General features: G+C 40.8%; 1 protein-coding gene across 5 annotated transcripts in view; it reads right to left on the minus strand.

The window, feature by feature from the left end:
* The window catches only part of malt1 (MALT paracaspase 1), a 145,453-nt gene that overhangs the window by 60,237 nt on the left and 70,610 nt on the right, over nucleotides 1–14,606 (minus strand). For 3 of the 5 annotated variants that reach the window (XM_072573668.1, XM_072573647.1, XM_072573639.1), the window contains one exon: nucleotides 2,413–2,591. The exons of 1 other annotated variant lie outside the window; for it this stretch is intronic. In XM_072573668.1, coding sequence (XP_072429769.1) covers nucleotides 2,413–2,591 — 179 coding nt within the window. The remainder of the gene's footprint in view (nucleotides 1–2,412; nucleotides 2,592–14,606) is intronic. One more of the 5 variants, XM_072573657.1, reaches the window with a different exon arrangement.

Here is a 14,606-nt window from a genome sequence, read left to right on the forward strand (position 1 = left end):
GCATATTCTGCCTTTCATAAATCCATCCAAACAACTTCATTGATTCATCATAAGGTCAGAAATGGTAATGTTTGCTGATGAATGGCTCAGCACCATCAATGGTTCCTCAATTAGTGAAACAGTCTAAGCTCATATATGGCAAGAGCTAGATATAGGCTGATAAGTGGAAGGAATATTTGCATCACACAAGTACCAGGTAATTACCATATTCAACAAGGTTGATGCTCAACAGCATTCTCATCACTGAATTACCAAATATCATCATCTTGGGGGTTACAACTGACCATAAACCAAACAGGACCAGCTAGTGACTACAAGATCAAATCAGAGGCTAGGAATTCTGCCTCAAATAACTCACCTCTAATCTCCCAAAGCCTGTCCACCATCTGCAAGGCACAGAGCAGGAATGTGATCGAATACTCTACACTGGATGAGTGTAGTTCCAACAATATCAATCAACTTGACACTATACATGACAAAGCAGCCCACTTGATTGGCACCACATTCACCACCTTCAACTTTCATTCCCTTCATCACTGATGCACAGTTGTAGCAGTGTGTCCCATTTAAAAGATACACTGCTGTAACTCACCAATGTTCACTAAGAAGCACCTTCCAAACCTATGACCTCTACCATTGAGAAGGACAGGGAAGCAGAGTATGGGAAGACTATCATCTGTGAGTTCTCCTTTACGACACTCAGCATCCTGACTTGGAACTCTATCAGCATTCATTTACAAGTGCAGGGTCAAAATCCTGACATTCCATTGCTAAAGCATTTTGGGTGTGCTTACAAACTAACATTTACAATGATTCAAGAAGTCAGGTCACCAATACCTTCTTCAGAGCAATAAAGGATGTACAATAAATGATAGCCTAGCACATATCAAATGAATCACTTAAAAAACAAACCATGCTGACATTCAATTAACTCAAACCTCCCCAAGTCTCTGTCATATTTTCTGTGATTTCTAATTCTAAATCTTACCCACACTAATCAGGCTATAGTTACTAAGAATGTTCTTACTCATTTTCTTGATATTTTCACCTCATCCAGTAGCTCTCTTATCTCAGCATCCACTAATATTTAATCAACATCTCCCTCCCCAGTCAATGCTAATGCAAGGTACTGAGAAGTTCCAATTGTTTTTTATCTGAATCTTTTTAAAATATGTCTGCCATTTTGTGGTTAATTGTACTTTCCCCACCTACTAATACTTGTTTACTATTTACATGCCAATAGAAGTTTTTGAGTTCACTTTAATGCTAGCTTTCCCTCTATTGTCCCCTTCTGACTGAGCCATCTTATTTTCTTTCCACTTGCCCTCTCAATTCTGTGTATTTCACCTCACCCTCACGTGAAGAATTATACTGACGTGTGTTATATACTTTGGTCTATTCTTTATCTCCCTCATCATCCAAGGAGCTTTAGCTTCAGTTCCCTTTCTTTTCACTTTTCTTGCAATGTGCCTAGACTGTACCTGAAACAACTTACTCTTATAGATCACACATTGCTATGCCGGCATTACTCCTGCTAGTCTTTGGTTCCATTTTATCCTGGCTAACTTCCATCTCATCCCATTGAAGTTAGCCCACTTCCAACTTAGAAGTTCTATTTTAGATTGTTCCTTGATTTTCTCTATTCACAATCTAAACATCATCATCTAATGATCACTCTTAACCAAGTGTTCCCTCAGAGATACTTGGTCCACTTGGTCTTCCTCTTTTCCTAACGTCAGGTCCAACAATGACTTTTGTGTAGCTGAACTGAGAAAATCTCTGACAAGGAAATTCTCCACACATTTCAGAGATTGCTTTTGTCTCCTTACTCTTAATATTCTTACAGAATTTTAACAATAATTCCAATTGATATTTGGGTAATTAAAGTCTACCAAATTCCTGATATATAGTATTTGCACGGTTCTGTGATTCCACTGCAGATATGTTCCTTTACCCTTTATTCACTAATTAGAGGCCTTCAGAATATGCACAGCAGCATGACGATCCCCTTGTCATTTCTCAACTCTAACCAAATGTATTCTGTCCTTGCCCCCTTAAGGCTACCTCTTTGGTCTGTCTACAACATTCTCCCTGATCAGTACCAACAATTTATCTTTTTGTTATCCTTTCTGAATACCTTATGCCCTTGTATATGAGATGTTAAGTCCTCAGCATTGATCAGCCATATTTCGGCTATTACCATAGCACCAAATTCCCACACAGCTATTTGCACTTGTGGCTCATCAACCTCATTCACCCAGAGTTTGCATGTCCTTGCATTCTTCATCACCTTTCTTAGTCTGTGCCTACCTAATCTAATCAAAAGGGGACATGAGAAAGAAAGTTGTAAGTTTAGAGCGGATATATTTTTCACAGGGTACAGTTAAACAACAATAATGCACTGGAACTTACTTTGTAGTGTCTTTCACAACCATTGCTGACTGGTAATCCATTTCTTATCCATTGATAACGTGGCAGTGGTATTCCAATTGCAGTACATTCCAATGTAAGTGTATCTCCTACCTTTAGTTTTTGGGTTTGTGGCTGATTTATAATCTGAAGACTGGTCTCAGAGGTATAGAATCTTCTTCCTAGTAAGAAAATAATTCTATTTCAACAGCTGGATCCCCAAACATATTTGCACTTTCAATTTTAAAGACCCGAATGTGAGATTGGTCTGCTTTATTATCAGCACCAGTGGCAGTTTTTGAAACAAGTCAATGCCACAAACGATCAACTGCATAAGGAGATGGAGAAGGGAATATTAAATAAAATCAAAATTATATGAGACTGCTACTGGTAAGATGAGGATAATTAGACAAGTCACCACGCTCAAATGGATTTCATATTTAAAGAAGAGCATTGTGAAATCACTCACAGACTTTACCTATATCTTAGGGAATTAACAGACATGTGAGCTTTACCTAAAACACAGAAAGCAGGTAACACAACATCAGCTTTTTAAGAGGGCTATGGGATGCCTCCACCAAAAAAAGCACTGGATATGTCTAACAGTCCTGAAGAAGGGCTGATGCCCGAAACGTCGGCAGCAAATTCCAGGTCATTACTAAACAGAAAGTTCTTCCTCACACCTATTCTGCATCTTTTGCTCATTACTTTAAACCTGAATCCGCTAGTCCTTTTATCATGCACTAATTGAAACAGCTTGTCATTGTTGTTCTAAACCAGTTAGAATCTTCTACACGCTATCAAATCTTCCCTCAATCTCTTTTGCTCCAGAGGGAACAAGCCCAGCTTCTCAGGTTAGAGAACTTTGTGGTTATCCCACTGGCAGATCTTAATGCTGGGCATCATTTGGATGCCACAGCTTGGTGCACCCTGGTTCTGGTAAAAAGTAGTGACTGATTAGTGGGGTGGGGGCACAATGATCAGAAAGTAAGAAGGCTGTTTGGTTGCAAGAAGAGAAGTTTCCAGTCAAATGAAGGCCCCAGCCATACACTGGTTTTCTGACATCAGGATTAATTTAATCATTTTGGCAGGTCCTTACCAATATGGAATTGAGGTTCATAATTTATGTTATTATAATGTCCAAACTTGACCAAAAATGTATTCTTTGTTCCCTTTATTTGTTGGCTTATGTTTAGTTTGTATTGCAAAATGAAGCACAAAACAGTTAACTTTTCTCGACCAGGAATCATGAGATGAAGCCACAGAGGTCATCACTACAAACCCCAAAACCTTCACTGATTGAAAACCTAATATATATTTCCTCAGAACTACACTGACATTCTTCTTTGCATCTTTTTTTTAGATATTTACAGTACACAGTCAAGCTACTAGAAATCTTCTTCACCAAACCATCACAAGCAAATGCAAATAATTTCTCATACTGCATGAGGTTACCACAAAGGACACTCCTCCTCAACCTCTCCCCTCGTGTGAGGTGTGGTGATCCTCAGGTCAAACCGCCAAGAACAACTTCTTCCCCACTGTTATCAGACTTATAAACAAACCTTTCTCATATATTGGAGTTGCTCTTCCTCTGCTCCATCTCTGTAGCTGTAACACTATATTCTGCATTCTGTTCTAATACCCTGGTGTAATTATGTAAGGTACAATTTGTCTGGATAGCATGTAAAACCATACTTTTCACTATTTCTCAGTTTATGTTACAGAAATAAATCAAATTAAAACAAAACCAGGCATCTCTCTTTAACAAGAGAGCTGCCCTATGGTTTGGTAAGATTATGGTGACTTTACAGGCAAATGCAATAACATGTCTGAAGTGATTTTCAGTGATTTATGTTTTGAGTTTGCTTCAGGGTGGCTGAGGAAATGGTCACAAACCATCAAAAGATCAAAAGAATAGGCTGTCGTCTGGGATAATGACTTTTATCGATAGCAGGGAAGTGGACTGAGATGGTCAATTTGGAAGTTGAAGACTTTTGCTTAAAACAAAACAGTCCACAGTTAGTCATAGGTAAAAAAACTTCAGTCTCAAAAACAACCCCCTGTTGAACTAATCATTCTGAAGTCAGTGCCACCTAGCTGTGGATATTGGGGCAGATTTAGTACTATAGAGTTTACAGTAAGTGACCTTTAGTTTAGGTTTATGTTAAGAAAAAAAGCAACTTGAATTATTTGGAATTTTAAGAATGTAGAGAAAATGAATATTGCACTGTGATGTATAATGTTCATTCATCAACAGAAACAGAACACTGTTGAACTAAAGCCCACATTTTTTATTGCTAGATATACACAGTCCATTCCATGCTCATCAGATATATTTCTTTTGCTCATGTTCTTCATTCTTTACAAATAAGCAAAAACAAGGCAAGACGACCTAACTATCTCTGCTTGGAATGCTTTTTTATATCAATTGTCAGGATATGTTTGCTTGGAATACTTTGTCCAAGTTGAAATTCATGTACTTCAAATTTTCAGTATTTTTAGTATCCTTAAATGTGCCAGAGCAATTGACAGAAGTGAAGATGCAACAGGACCTGGACAATATCCAAGTTTGAGCTGATAAATGATGCCACAGTAACCAACTGATGACCATCTTCAACAAGCATGAATCTAGCTGTCACTTCTTGACTCTCCATGGCATAATTATTATTGAGTCCCCATTATCACACCCTGGGGGTTACCATTGACGAGAAACTGAACTGTAGCAACAAGAACAGGTCAGAGATTAGGAGTGCTTTGGGGAATGACTTGTTTCCTGTTTTCCCATTGTCTATCACTTATTTACAAGTCAAGATAGAAGTGTGACAGAATACTCCCACTTGCCTTGATGAATGCAGTTCTAGCACCATTCACTTGGAAGTATATTGCCATTCTTTCACAGTCACTGGGACAAAATTCTGGAACTCCCTCCCTAACCCCTTTGTGGGTGTCCCTACACTTCTGCAGACCCACTCTTGGCTCTGCTTCCCATTTCTTCCTCCTATTTCCAGAAGTACTCTTGCACACAACTGAATGGTTCTTCCCAACACCAAATCACTATGACATTTTTTTTATTATTAATGGCTGGCAGTAAATCCTCCTGGATATGTATACATAAAGCCCACTAAGGGTAAAGCAAACCACTAAAAGGTGATAGGAGGTAGGGAGAGCAGAAAGGGGCTAAATCAAAATGGAATTGAAGGGGGGAAATAAAGTACTCCAGGTCCTGTAGCTCCCTGGCTCTGTCTTTTAAAAATTAAATCAACCTGCTCAGGGATGTTCTCACACACCTTCGGAGAATGCAAAACTTGGACCCAGTCCTCCTGGCTCAAAGGTAGGAACACTACTACTGCGCTACAGGAGCCCTAAGAATCAAAGTCTCAGCTGGAGGCCAGCAACATTAGCCAGTATGAGGACCAGACCCATGACCATGGCATTATAAGCACCATGCTCTAATCATCTGAGCTAATTAATCATGACTCCGCTATTTTATTTCTCATATCCGGAAGTGCTCTTACATATAACCGAACAGCTTTTCCACCTCCAAGTCATTGTGTTTTTTTTGTTTTAAACTATTAACCATCACCAGCAAATCATCCATGCAGTCAATTAGAAATTCACACGCAAAGCCCATGAAGGGCAAAGCAAACCATTAAGGTGAGGTACGGGTAAGGATGGCAGGAAGGGGCTATATAAAAATGGAGTGGGGGAAATAAAGCACTGTATCCTCCACAGTGCCCACCTCTCCGTAAAAGCATTGAGAGCATTAATAGACACACATACTCCTTCTCCAATGATATCTGGGCATGAACACAACCACGGACGAACTCTGCTTTACTTTTGTGTCCATTCCTATAATATGAAGTGCTATAACGCAGAACTGAGTGACCGACCCACCGCCAAAATCACCGTGTCTTCTCTTTTGTATTTTTTTCCTTTTAACTACTAACAGTAATCACCTGAGTAGCCAATTCAATATTTACACACAAAAGCACATTAAGGGCAATGCAAACCATCAAAGGTAAGAGGGAGGTAGGGCACAAGGGAAGGGGCTAAATAAAAATGGACTCGGAAAAGGAAATAAAGCACAGTATCCCCTATGGTGCCCACCTCCTTCTAAAGGCATCGAGAGCATTGATGATACCACACATTCCTTCACCAATGACACCCAGGCACGAACATAACCACAGAGGTGTCTGCTTTATTAAGGGCTTAGGTAATGAGTTCCAGCTGGGTAGGCCATTGCTGGTTACTCAGGGAACTCATACCCAACAATCTCTACAAGTGATTTCCCCATGGACCTAGCAGGGGTTATCACACCCACAATCTATGAACAAATACAACAAACTAATCTCTAAGCAGCAGTGAAAGGAACTAGGTAGCTGACAAAACATATGGGAAAAGCTGTAGGCTGTGAGGAAGCTTTTGTAAGAGGGTTAATACAGAGGTAGCAGGGTGTGGGGAGTCTCTCCAGGAGCAGGTGAAATGCAACTCCACACATACTTCCTAATCCTGAGGATTTCCATCAATTTTTGTTTTATTTTTATAAACTCATCTTCCTGATTGGTCAGCAGGTCAGGCAGCATCCGAGGAGCAGGTGAATTGAAGTTTTGGGCAAGAGCTCTTCATCAGCCCTTCCAGATGAAGGGTTGTTGCCTGAAACGTCGAGTGTCCTGCTCCTTGGATGCTGCCTGCCCTATTGTGCTTTCTTAGCTCTACACCTTTGACTCTGATCTCCAGCATCTGCAGTCCTCACTTTCCCCTTGCTGAATGGTCACCCTACTGATTTGTTCCCTTCTTTCCCAGTCCCCTTTATAGGAAAATAAACGGAAAAGAAAATCTTTGGCAAAAGTTATGGAAGAGCTGATTATTATTTAAATGGTGAAAGACTGCAGCAACATGCAACAGAAGGATCTGGGGGTCTAAAAAGCTTGCATATACATTCAACAGGTCCATTCCAAAGGGTATGGAATTTTGGCCTTTGTTTCAAAGGGAATAGAGAATAAAACTACAAAGGTCTTGCTAAAACTATGCAATGTACCAGTCAAGTCACAGCTAGAGTCCTGTGAACAGTTTTGGTCCCTTTGTCTCATGAAAGAATACTAGTATCGGAGGCAGTGCAAAGCAGTTTCACTAGATTACTCCTGAGCATGGATAGATTTTATCAGACCAGGTTGAGTGGTTGGGTCTGTACTCATTGGAGTTTAGAAGAATGAAAGATGAACTTATTGAAACTTTATTGAAGGATTCATTTTTATCTTGCCTTCTTGAAAGATTCTTAGGGGGGACTTGGCAGAGTAGGTGCTGCGAGGATCAGAGAGCATCATGCCAGTGTAAGGGATCGTCCATTTAAGACAGAGATGAGGAGGAATTGCTTCCATCAGAGGCTAGTGAATCCATGGAATTCTTTACCATAGGGGGCTGTCAAGGCAGGGTCAGTAATTATATTCAAGGCTAAGATAAATTGAGTTTTAATCAATAAGGGAATTAAGGGCATGGGGAAAAGGTAGGAAAGCAGATGAGAATTATCAGCCGTAATCATGTTGAATGGTGAAGCAGACTCCTTGGGCTGAAACTCATTGCCTACAGTTCAGCCTTCAACACTATTATCCCCTCGAGACTGATTACTAAACTAAGTGATCTCAGACTAAGCCCCACTCTCTGCAACTGGATCCTCAGTTTCCTGACCCACAGGCCACAATCAGTAAAGATTGGGGACAATATTTTATCCTCACTAACACTCAACACTGAAGCCTCCCCAGGGGTGCATACTCAGCACCCATTACTCGCTGTATATCCATGGCTGCATCGCCAAATACTAGACTAATGCCATTTACAAAACACCAACATGATCAGTCAAATCTCAGATGGCGACAAAACAGATAACAGATGGGAGGTGGAAGACCTGGAAAAATGGTGCACTGAGAACAATCTAGCTCTCAATGCCAGTAAAACCAAGGAACTCATTCTTGACTTTTGGTAGGATGTTACTCATGCTCCCCTACACATTAACAGCACAGAGGTGGAATGAGTGAGAGTATCAAGCTCTTGGGAGTGGTCATCCACAACAAGTTTTCTTGGACTCTTCATGTGGATGCACTGGTTGTAAAGGTCCAACAACGCCTCTTCTTCCTCAGGCAGCTGAGGAAATTTAGCACGACGGCGAATACCCTTGACAGCATTTATAGGTGCGCCATCGAGAGCATTCTGTCTGGATGTATCACTACCTGGTATGGCAACTGTACCATTCAAGATTGGAGACAGTTATAGAGAGTGGTGAACTTAGCCCAGACAATCACAAAAGCCAGCCTCCCAACTATAGAATCCATCTACCAGGCCCGCTGTCAAGGAAAGGCCGCCAGCATTCTCAGAGATCTATCCCACCCTGGCAATGTTTTCTACAACCTCTACCACTGAGGAGAAGGTACAGAAACCTGAACACATGCACCGGCTGGTTTTGGAACAGTTTCTACCCTAATGTTGTTAGAATACTGAATGGATTCTCAAACTCTTAACATTTGCCTGTACCTGTGTTTTTGTTTTTGCCCCTGTTTACCTATTATTTACTTATCTATGCTACTTAACTATGTCATCTGCTATATTGTTCGCAAGACAAAGCTTTCACTGTGCCTCGGCACACGTAATAAATTCAATCAATTCATAAGGGAGGCAACAGCTTAGTGGCATTATTGTTTTACTATTAATCCAAACACCCAGAAATTCCCAGTTCTCAGAACTCAAGTTCAAATCTCACCATGGTAAATGCTGAAATTTGAGTTCAACAAAAAAATCTAGAATTGAGAATCAAATGATAACCATGAAACAATTGTTAGGAAAAATCTACTGATATCTTTAGGGAAGGATTTTATCTGTTCTGGTCTAAATCTGACTCCAGACCCACAATGTTAACTTCCCTTTGGACAATTAGGGGTGGGAAATAAGTGCTGGCCTAGCCAGTGATGGCCATATCCCATGAATGAATAACAAATGATTAACGCAATATATGTCTGTCCCTGCATTTTATGGTGTCTTCTCACCTTGCTGTTCTTGCCCCTCTTTAGATCATCACTGTGACTGATTCTTAACGGTCTTCTGGAATGGCCCTGAAAGCCACTTTGTTCAAGGGCAAATGTTAGGGATGGGCAATAAGTGTTGCCCTTGGCAGCAGCATCTCTCCCCCCCTACCCCACGTCCCCACAACCCATGACAAAATAAAGATGTTCATTTTTCCTCTGCTTCCCTTAAGAACGCATAAAAAAAAGCACACAGCAGTAGGCCACATGGCCCCTCAAACTGCTCCTTCTAACATCCTAATTTTTAACTTCACCTCCTTTGGTACCTGAATGCCACCAGAAGAAACAACATTTCTTGTTATTGCTATAGATTCAAAGTATTTGATTCTAATGGTAAAAATTTAAAGAATTTATCCATTATCACAGTGGAGAAGCTTCCTAATCAAGACGTGTTTTACAGGAAAGTATACGCAGCTGGCAATGTTCCCAAAAATCTTCATCTTAGTTTCCATCACCTAAGATAGCTCGCATTTAAACAGCAATTTCTCCTTTGCATAACGGTATTAGTCATAGCCATAATACCATTTTCTGCATCTAATAGTAAAGAGGAAGTATAATTTGAATTACTACTACTTTTCAACAACTTTTTTGTAGCTTTTTACCATAAGAAGCACAGATCCTTTCCTTTCTGCTGAGTGTAAAATGCACTTTGTGACTTTAGAAAATGGCATGACCTTAAAATCCACCCTAATAATCTGCATAATTAATGTATGCACATTAGTATAATATAAAATAACCAGCAATTAATACTTCGAGAGATATTGAAGCTTCTATTTGTGGTTCCCTTTGTGGTCAACTAGTTGAAGCTTTGCGCCCTCGTAGAGAACATTAAAAGTTTGTTTTAGAAAATCTACCTAAAAATGTGAAGTTGTGATTAACAGGATGTGTATATGTTGTCAATGTCCACAAACATGCTTAGACCAGTGTGTATAGGGTACAATTTTGAAATTTGCAGGGGACATGAAATTTGGAAGTGGAGTAAACAGTGAGGAAGATAGAAAATTTCTTCAAGAGGATATAAACAAGGTAACAAATGGGTGATACGTAACAGTAACATAGAAAAGTGTGAGGTGACATAGTGTGGTACAAAGGCTAAACAGAGACAATACGCACAAATGGTCCAATATTACAATGCATGCATTTATTGTTTTTAGCATGGAGAGTGAGGGCTGGAGTGTTTATGCCCAATTCTTTGAAATATGACAAGACAGGTTAGGAAAACAATTAATGTGGGATTGTAGGCTTTATAAATTGAGGCACAGAGCACACAAAACAGTTAGGCTTATAATCACAATGAAACCAACTATTTTGACTCCAGCCAGAATTTCTGGGAAGAACTTTCCCTGGTCAGGATAGTGCACAGTGGAAAGAATTTCTTTTGAATCATACAAAACATATTCCAACACCTTCCTGCTTTCTTCCACCTTCCCCAAAACATTCTGCAAGGCACTGATGGAAAGGCAATGGTAGCTACTTGGCAAAAGTGGACAGATCACTTGTCTGGAACACAGCAGCTTAGAGAAGGCAAGTTATTTGCCACTCGTGAACAAGACTTGCAGTGTTGGTGGTGGGAGTGGGGGGGGGGGGGTGGGGGAGGTGTGTGGTATGTGGCATCCTTATGTCAGGGTTTGTGATGATAGCAGCATTTAACGGAGGGTGATATTAATAACGGTAACCACAATACCTCAAGCAGTTCTTGGAGGAGACTTCTGTCAACTTTGCATCTTCTTTCAGTTTCCTCAGAAGTAGCTCCTCTAAGGCGTGATGATCTAATCTCTGTGCAGCCATTGTAAGAGAGCCCTTTAAATCCACAGAGCTGATTTAAAATCCTGACTCATCAACTTGCCTGCCATCCCTAATTGGACAGCAATTATGGTGGTGGGTTCCTAATTGGATACCTTCAACTGGAAGGCCCACTACTCATGTCTTTGAATGTGTCAATACAGTAAAGCAATTAACAAAATATATGGGATCTTTGGCTCTATAAATAGAGGCACATAATACAGAAACCTTGTTGTTGTTGTAAGAAATTAGACAGTGAGAACTAAGGCTCCTTAAACAACACTTTGTTAATCCACAACCACTATCATTTAGAAGGACAATAGAAGCAGAAACTTGGGAATGCCATCACCTGCAAGTTCTTCTCCAAGCCACTCCAGTCTGACTTAGAAATATATTGCCATCCTTTCAGTAGCACTGGGTCAAAATCTGGGAACTCCCTCCCGAAAAGCATGATGGTTTTATCAACATGAAATAGCCTTCAGTAGTACAAAATGTCAGCGCATCACCACCTTTTCAAGGGCATTTAGTATGCTTGCCTTTTATTGGTCAGTGCATGGAGTAAAGAAGTTGGGAGGTCATGCTGCAGCTGTACAGGAAGGACGTTGGTTAGGCCACTTTCGGAACACTACGTGAATTCTGGTCTCCCTGCTACAGTAAGGATGCTGTGAAATATGAAAGGGTTCAGAAAAGATTTACAAAGATGTTGCAAGAGTTGAAGGGTTCGAGCTATAGGGAGAGTTGAATAGGCTGGGGCGATTTTTCCTGGAGCATTGGTGACTAAGGGATGACTTATCGAGTTTATAAAATCATGAGGGACATGAATAGGGTGAACAGTCAAAGCCATTTCCCCAGGGTAGGAGGGTCAAAAAACTAGAGGGCATAGATTTAAAGTGAAAGAGGAAAGATTTAAAAAGGGACCTAAGAGGCAACATTTTCATGCAGAGGGCGGTGACTGTGTAGAATGAAATGCCAAAGGAAGTAGTAGAGGCTGGTACAATTCCAACATTTAAAAATGTATCTGGATGGGTATATAAAGAGCAAGGGTTTAGAGGCATATGGGCCAAATACTGGCAAATGGATTAGATTTTTCTCGTGTATATGGTCAGCATGGATGAGTTGGACCAAATGGTCTATTTCTGTGCTGTACATCGCTATGACTCTATGACAAGTAGGGATGGTCAATAAATGCTGACTCAACCAGCAATGTCCTTATCCTATGAGTGAAAAATTAAAAGCATAAGGTTGACCAGCTTAGAGATGCTTAGAGAGCAGAAAAAGATTCTTTTTAAACATAGTTTCAGATGTAAAGCTATTGTTCGGCAAAAGTAGACTATCTTGCTGATGAAGTCACTAAAATGTTGGATCTTCTGGTAGAATATATCGCTAGTACTGGACCACATCCATCAAGAGAGATAAAATTTCAATCTCTGATATGCATTAGATTCACTAAATGGAACTCAACAGCTTTGGATGGATGGTCATAGGGCTCCAGGAATTGGAGGGTGAGAGTTCTAGGTTAGTTGAGAAGCAACCCTGGCTGGAATTGCAAGCTTGTTGATGTCAGGGAGTTCCATATAAATTAGAAGCAGAGAAAGGCCAACCCATTCCTTAAGCCTGATTTGCCATTCAATAAGATTTGATTATTCTGCACTCCTGCCCACTCCCAAATACCTTTCTTTTTCTTGCTCAGTACAATTTTTTTTAATAGGCAGAAGTGGGTACTGCAGATGCTGGAGATTAGAGTGGTGATGGAAAAGTGTAGCAGGTCAGGCAGCCTCCAAGGTGCAGGAAAATCAACATTTCAGGCAAAAGCCCTTCATCAGGACAACTGAACAACCAGGAACTATACAGGCAACCTCCGGCCGATCCAACCAAACAGCACACCCGTGAACTAAACACATTGATCAGGACTTTGGATCCAGTCTTTCAGAGTTCCTGACGCGCCCTCATCCCACGTACTTCTCGCGTAGGCAACTTCTACTGCCTTCCAAAGATACACAAAGCCAACACACCAGGATGTCCCATCGTATCAGGCAATGGGACCCTGTGTGAGAATCTCTCCGGCTATGTTGAAGGCATCTTGAAACCCATTGTACGGGAGTAAGCTGTAAGCTGTTCATATTTTATCAGACCTGTCTCACTGTTGTTCACTGGAATTACTTTGGAATGGAGTGGACAGTTCTGAATATTTATTGCTTCAATAAATGTTTCCTGTAGTCAGTTCTTTTTGCATCCTCCATTCTCTTTTCTTCTCCTGTAAACTTTGGCACTTGTCAGGACGGGCTTCATATTAACAATCGCTTGTTATTTAGCCTAAATGACATCATTTTCTATGTGAGCTTAGACACTGAAGCCTAGAAATCTGCCCACACAGCCACCATTTTCTGACCACTAAACAGGTACCAATACACCAAGAGTAAGGGAAGTTGTGAGTATTAAAGAAGATCAGAACAGAGTTCTTGACTGCCTTTTGACAAATACATCACATTTAACTTCCTTTAACTATGTAATTTCTTAAGAAAACAGCTATTTACACTCAAACTCCCACTTCATAGACTTCAATAAGCACTTAATGCAGTCAACCAAACAGAATTGACAGGCACCTCATTATAGTAATTACACTGGAATGCTGGAGGTTGAGGGGCAACCCTATAGAAGTTTATAAGATTGTGAATGGCATGGATAGAGTGGAAAGTATGAGGTTTTCTTCCCCAGAGTGGAGGGATGAATTACTCGGGGACACAGGTTCAAGGTTCAAGAGGGGACGTTTAAAAGAGATGTGCAAAGGATAATAAAGAACAATGCAGCACAGGAACAGACCCGTTGGCCTTTCAAGCCTGCACTGACTCATTTTGTCCTTCCATAGTAAAACTCTTCACTTACAGGATCCATATTCCTCTATTCCCTTCCTATTCATGCATTCGTCCAGTTGCTTCTTAAATGCTGTTGATGTGAGAAAGTGAGGACTGCAGATGCTGGAGATCAGTGTCGAAAGGTTTTGCACTGGAAAAGCACAGCAGATCAGGCAGCATCTGAGGAGCAGGAGAGTCGAAGTTTCAGGCATAAGCACTTCACCAGGAATGTGCGGGGATGGGAAGCGGGGCTGAGAGATAAATAGGAGGGTGGGGGTGGGGGTGGGGAAGGTAACCGGGAAGACGATAAGCCTTATGGAGTGAGGAGGCTTTTCCAGCACCACAATTTTCGACTCTTATCTCCAGCACCTGCAGTCCTCACTTTCTCTCAGTCTCTATAACCTTACTGTGAAGCCTCTTCCAAGGATGCTCACCTTGAGGACGTTCTCCTCCTCCCTCCACAAGACCTATCATTTTTCCAGCTACCTTC

This window comes from Chiloscyllium punctatum, chromosome 1, assembly GCF_047496795.1.
Source record: "Chiloscyllium punctatum isolate Juve2018m chromosome 1, sChiPun1.3, whole genome shotgun sequence".
In the NCBI taxonomy this organism is placed as follows: domain Eukaryota; kingdom Metazoa; phylum Chordata; class Chondrichthyes; order Orectolobiformes; family Hemiscylliidae; genus Chiloscyllium; species Chiloscyllium punctatum.